The sequence below is a fragment of the Mus pahari genome, chromosome 11, assembly GCF_900095145.1.
Source record: "Mus pahari chromosome 11, PAHARI_EIJ_v1.1, whole genome shotgun sequence".
Lineage (NCBI taxonomy): Eukaryota > Metazoa > Chordata > Mammalia > Rodentia > Muridae > Mus > Mus pahari.
The window spans coordinates 5,619,878-5,626,238 of NC_034600.1; the positions used below are offsets into that span (position 1 = coordinate 5,619,878).

Below are 6,361 nucleotides of genomic sequence, written 5' to 3' on the forward strand. Positions count from 1 at the left end.
AAAAAAAAAAATTCACACACAGCTCCATTTTGGGCTCTGCCTGCAGTGGCACTTCTAGGGTTGCCTTCTAGAACATTTCCCGTGGCACCAGAATTGGTTTTGTGAAGCCTGAGACCCATCAGTCAGTGACTAAACGACAATAGTCCAATAGAACACCTGCCCATCCACCCAATTTCAATACGTCTTCTGGAGAACCTGCACTCCCAGACCATAGGGACTACAGACCATGCCCTCTAAGAACAGAAAGTTCCTGTGTCATGCCTACTGAAAACCACACCTCCCAAAACAGACGTACTCTGATTGTCAGGCCCTGCCTCTACTCTAGCCTTGCTGTAGCCTAGGTCTCTCCATGGGGTTGCCTATCCTGAGCCCATGAAGCTCTGTTTGTCCTACCAGGAGCCTCCATACACTCCCTGCCCATCTTTCCCTTAGGCTTATCACTGCAAACCACCAACTGATTTCCCCTGACCAACACTGGTCACAGAGGACGGGTCTGGTTGAGCCAAACCTGAATAGTGTTCCCTAAACCTATTGTGGGAAACAATAAATATCACCTATATCCTCTCTGAGTGTTTGTGGGGGTTCTTCATTGCTTAGGGACTTTCCAGATGATGTCAGGAAGCAGTGCATGGCTAAAGCTGTCAGGGTCACAGCTTTCAGGATCTTTCCTGGGTCCAGGGTGGGCTTTGGGGGCACCAACATACCTGGAGCCTGGAGTTCTGAGGTAGACTGGGAACAATGTGGCCATCAAGTTGGGAGTGGAGGAGGGAGCATACTAGTCCAAGCAATAGAGATTATCAAGGGATCCAGCAAGGGGAGATCCCCTCAAAGCCTGTTCCTCTGTTCCTGCCAGCTCTGTGCTCAGACAGGGCTGGTGGAGGGCAGCTGCAGAGTCACACTGGCCAACACTGGTTCCGGGAACTGTGCTTTTGAAAGCACCTTCCTTCTTAACCGCACAGTAGAGTTCCTACATGATCTGACAGGGAAACTAGACTGCAGAACCAGGGTGCGCCTAGGGGCCCCACAGCTCCTATCCCTGGGGGCCTTCCCTTCACCTCCATACTCACTGCACGGAGTTGTAGCTGGAGAAGGAGATGAGGCCCCCGAAGGCCAGTGAGAAGGAGTAGAAGACCTGAGCACCTGCATCCAGCCACGTGTTGGGGTTGCTCAGCTCCGTGATCTGTCATACAGGGATTCAGCTGTGACCACGGAAAGCAGGCCTCCCCCTCCACTGAGGAAGAAGCTATCTCCTTCCCCAGGAGTGGATGCCATTCTACACAGAGGGGGAAAAAAGACAAGCCACCCAAGAGTTTCCCTCCAGGATACATATGTTAAAGGCCCACCCGTAGGCTGACCGCTTGCCAGGCCCTTCTCAACCAGGACACTGGCCTAAGCATCAGACAGTAGGCTGTCACCACATAGAAATGAGCTGGCCTTGAAGCCAAGAGAATCCAGCATGGACTTCTTCCTTGGGATCTGAAGCCCTTGGGTAGTCAACTGGTAGATGGCAGAGAACTCACATTGGGTGTGAAAAGGAAGACAATGCCGTTGGTGGCACCCTTCAGAGTCAAGCCACGGATGAGAAAGATGGTCAGTACAACATAGGGCAGGGTGGAGGTGATGTACACAGCCTGTGAGGAACAGGGTGGGGGAGACACAGCGTGGGATGGGTGCAGTGGTCAGACAAGGAAAAGGGGCCAATTCGGGATGCATCGTGCTCAGTTGCGTACTGCACCTTCCCAGTGGTCTCGATGCCACGGATAATGCACACATACAGCACACTCCAGGCACATGTCAGGCAGAGCAGGATCCACCACTGGATGGAGCCCGAGTCACTGATGGAAGTGGAGATGTTGAGAGTCTCTCGGTACCAGAAGTAGTCCACGGAAGAGCTCTTGGCACACTCTTCCACATAGCCTGCAGAAGCAGAGCGCATGTCATGGTGTGGGGCAAAAGTGGGGACAAGCTAGAAATAAGCAAGGGGAAATGGCAGAAATCTAGCCTCTGTCTGAGGCATTCACAACAGGAATACGTTTGTGCTCATGAATATATAGCCTCACATAGACACATGGGCACTTGTGAATACACCCATGCATCTGCATCCACACACCACACGCATGTGCATGTGCACACTTATTTGTACGTAAGTGCTCATCTATGTGAAGTCTGCTAAGAGATACTGTTGGGCTCTGATGTGGACCCAGGCCTCTGAGAACCAGCTCCTCCCTGACTCCTGGAAGAAAACTCCCTATTACACCTGAAGTTGCTGGCACATGGTCTTTAGGACTCTATGGCCATACCCATGATTATTGCAGTCCAACTCGGTGTTATCTTATCACCATAGGTGTTGGTTACCACCTCTTCCTCAAAGAACCAACTGGGGCTCTCCTACCAGAAGAAATCAAGATCGTGGGGAGGACTTGTCCTTTGACCAAAACAGGTCCATCTTGATGGGCTCCAAACGGTTCATGTGAGGCCCTCAGAGCTACTCTGGTAGTCAGGATAGTGGTTACCAAACAGGTTGCTCATTCTCCTCTGCAGCTCTGTGTATCTGTGAGCCAGATGTGTCCCATAGATCATGGGCAAAGACACGTGCCTCTCTGTCTCCACAGGAGAAGGGTCTGAGAAGGTATGGGTGACGAAAGACATTTGTGGCAGTGTGATCGCTCTGTGCCCAGACAGAGAGCACAGGGAAGAGAAGTGGAAAGTCTCCTTTCGAGGATTTGTGCCCTCCACTCTTGCTAGTGCTGCTTGGTGACTTGGAGACACCTGCATACTTCTCGTGGCTCCTCTACTGATGGTCTCAACCATGTGACCATTATGACATAGGAAATCACCTTGTGTAAGGCTTTCTCCTTGGACTGTGGATTTCTGTTTTGTTTTGTTGTGAGATGGTCTGATACTGAAGCCCGTACTAGCCTGGAACACACAGTGTAGATCATGCTGGCCTCAATCTGTAGAAATCCTTTTGCCTCAGCCTCCCTCCCAAATGTTGAGGTAATAGGTATACCTGTGGATTCTCCCTCTCCTTCTCCCTCCCCCTCCCCACTCCTTCTCCCTCTCCCTCTGTGTGTGTGCATTGTTCTCTTTGTGTGTGTTTGTGTGTGTGTGTGTGTGTGTGTGTGCCTGCATCTGCATCTGTGTCTGTGTATGTGTGTATACACAGAGTGTGCATTCATGTGTGTGCAGATTCAGGTGTGTGAAAGTTCATGTGTGGAAGCCAGAGATCAATTTTGAGTATCACTCCTCAGGAGATATTCATCTTATTTTTTTAAAATGAGATTTCTCACTGGGACCTAGACTCACTAATTAGGCTAGGTTGGGTGGCTAGCAAGGCCTTAGAATCCCCCTGTCTCTGTTTTCCCAACTCACTGGTATTACATGCAGCACATGCTTGGCTTTTTACGTAGGCACTGGTGGGGGGATCTTAGGTCCTCGTGTTTTTATAATAAACACTTTAAACTGACTATGCTACCTCCCTAGACCACACAACATGAATTTTTAAATGTTATATGCTTTAAAAAATGCTCTAGGTTTTTTTTTTCTAACTCTCTAAGAATCTAATTCTTAGAAAATGAGAAGGTATCTGGTCACAAGGTCTAAGAAGTTGCCAGCAACCATTTCTTCCACTCTCCTACAAGCTATGTCATGCCAGACAGGGGTGGGGGTGGGGGGTGGCATCAGCATTCCATTGTGTAGGGCCAGTGGCTCACCTGTCTGATTCTGGTTGAGTGGACATTCACTCCATGGCAGAGGTTCCTGAAAGGAGTTGAAGAAATACCACATGACCCAGGCGATGATGGTGTTGTAGTACAGACCCACCATGAAGGACACGAACATGGAGGCGATGCCTGTGGGGAGGGATGGCACTGTGCAAGGTGTACTGGTATCTCTAGCAGGTGAGTGCATGGGTACCCATCTATGCTGTCCCACCCCAAGGAGACGGTAGGACGTTGGGAAGGGACTGCTCCCCAACCTGAAGAGCAGATACAGCCTGGACCTAGAAGTGGAATATCATAGTTTGACCACCCAATTCTCCCAGAGTGAGCTCAAGGTCCCAGCATTCTACACCCTCGCCTGTGCCACCTATGGCCCCAAAAAATTTATCCAGGCAAGTGGTCCCAGAGCCCTTGCAAAGAGACTTTTGACAATGTCAATGGGGGTGGCTCTGCCTCGGGGAGACCTACTTGGCAATTCCCAAGCCAAAGACAGGTGGGTAGATTCAGGAAAATCTCTGTGAAGAAGCAGTGAGAGAGGCAAGCAGAGGTCATAGCGGGCAATGGCTCAGTATCTGGGGAGAACGGATTGACCTGTAAGGAGTTTCATGAATGTGCTTTTGTTTTATTGTGAAAGTAAAAACCAAATGTGTGTGAAAAGAAAGAGAAGGGAGGGAAAGCTGAGAGCCAGAGTCAGGAGTGGGGAATGGGGGTGTGTGTGGAGGGCAAGGGCAGGGAGGGCTTGAAGGTAGGGAGAGGCCTCTGTGTGAGCTTTGAGCTGTCCAGCATTGGGCTTCTGGGATAAACATATCTGAACTCTCTGTCCGTGGACCCTGACCTTCTCTTCCCTGGCTGGAGAGTCCACACCACTTACTTGCATTCTGAGCTCTCAGTGAGCCATGTCCTCTTCGTGAGGCTGGAGGTTGGACCATCTCCCAAGCCAGAGTTTGTAAATGAGTGACCACACCTAAGCTGGTGGCAGTCCGTGCTAGGCACTTTTACTGAGTGTGTAGGAGTGGTCAGAGTAGGCAGCCTGCAGCTAGCTCCCCCTTCTGGCCCTGGAGGCTTTCGCTTTAGGTAGGTGGGATCAGGGGCTCTCCCCCAGCCTCTACATCTTCCTTGTGCCCTGAGCTGTGGGGACTCGGGCGACCTCTGCTGGCCTGTCTGTTCCCTGATGACTATGAGCCTGGCCTAGATGCTGTAACACTCCCATGGATTCTAATGAAAGGTTGCAGAGGGCATCTGTAAGAACCTGAGCCTGGAACTGATTGGGAAAGGTAAGGAGGAACTAGACAAGCCCTGTAAACCATAGGCCAGCTGGGAGAGTTGACACATACCTACACCCTTCAGAGCAGGGTGGATGGAGCTCCACACACCCACGCTGCCCTTGCGCAGCCTCTGTCCGATGGCAAACTCCAGGTGCAGCAAAGGAATGCCCTCCAACACCAGAAGGATGAGAAATGGGATCATGAAGGCCCCTGGATGGGAAGAAGCAAGACATGTCATTACAATCCAGGAAGCCACCTGGGGACAGACACTTTAAAACCTTTGTTCTAAAGATTAGATGCCACCAACACCCCTGTGGCACTTGAACAGAGCTGATATGCAGTTGTAAGCCATGTGAGGTATCCCTCAACAGGTAGACAGTGTCCATCCTCACATATAAACACTCCCTGTTGGCTTGAAGAAAACTGCCATTAAACAAAGCATGTGATAGTGCCACCATGCTCACTGAGAGTAACAGAAACCCAGAGGGGCTGACTGGCTGGCTCCAGGCCTCACACTGACCAGAGCCTAGTGGACAGAAGGACAGAGTCACAACTTCTGAGAAGAGCTGCGCCTAGGACAGTGTGTCACTGCACAGTCAACTAATGCTAAATCTGCTGCCAGACACCAGCATGAAAAGGGACCTCTTTACTAGTGGTGTTGGGCAACGTGGGGGGTGGGGGAACCAAGTACCCTGTGGCTTAGAGCAGCTCCATTTGCTGGTATATGTTCTTTACTTCAAAGTGTAATAAGTACAATAATGATCTCAAATAACTGGCCACACTGCCCTCATCTGTGCAAACCCCTTTGTACTATAGAGCTAACAAACCCTAATACTAGGAAGTGCATCCCTTCTGTGATTTAAGAAAGCAATTTTCAATGGTGTCCTGTGTATTAAATATATTTCTATAAGAGCTACATTAGTGAAAAGGTTTAAATAATGTATACTAAATAACAATATTGGAACTAGAGAGATGGCTCAAAGGATGCTAAGCACTTGTTATTCTTACAAGTTCCGTCAGTTTCTAGTACCGGCATGGTGGTTCACAACCATCTATAGTTCTAGCCCTTTTTTCTGACCTCCATGGGAACTAGGCATGCACATAATACATATACATATTTGAAGGCAAAATACTCATACACGTATAATAACTAAGTAAATCTTAAAAAGAAAAAAAGCTGAGCATGGTGACACATGCCTTTACTCTTTAAAGGAGGATCTCTGTAAGTTCTAGGCTAGCCTGGTCTGCATAGCAAGTTTCAGGACAGCCAGATCTATATTGTAAAGCCTACCTCAAACAAGGAAGGAAGGAAGGAAGGAAGGAAGGAAGGAAGGAAGGAAGGAAGGAAGGAAAGAAAGAAAGAAAGAAAGAAAGAAA

At 49.4% G+C, this 6,361-nt stretch overlaps 1 protein-coding gene across 1 annotated transcript in view; it reads right to left on the reverse strand.

The window, feature by feature from the left end:
- Positions 1-6,361, reverse strand: part of Slc6a19 (solute carrier family 6 member 19) — a 20,286-nt gene that overhangs the window by 7,524 nt on the left and 6,401 nt on the right. The window contains exons 2-6 of the mRNA XM_021208676.2: positions 5,054-5,194; positions 3,714-3,851; positions 1,736-1,917; positions 1,521-1,631; positions 1,068-1,180 (exon numbers count right to left, since the gene is read on the reverse strand). Coding sequence (XP_021064335.1) covers positions 1,068-1,180; positions 1,521-1,631; positions 1,736-1,917; positions 3,714-3,851; positions 5,054-5,194 — 685 coding nt within the window. The remainder of the gene's footprint in view (positions 1-1,067; positions 1,181-1,520; positions 1,632-1,735; positions 1,918-3,713; positions 3,852-5,053; positions 5,195-6,361) is intronic.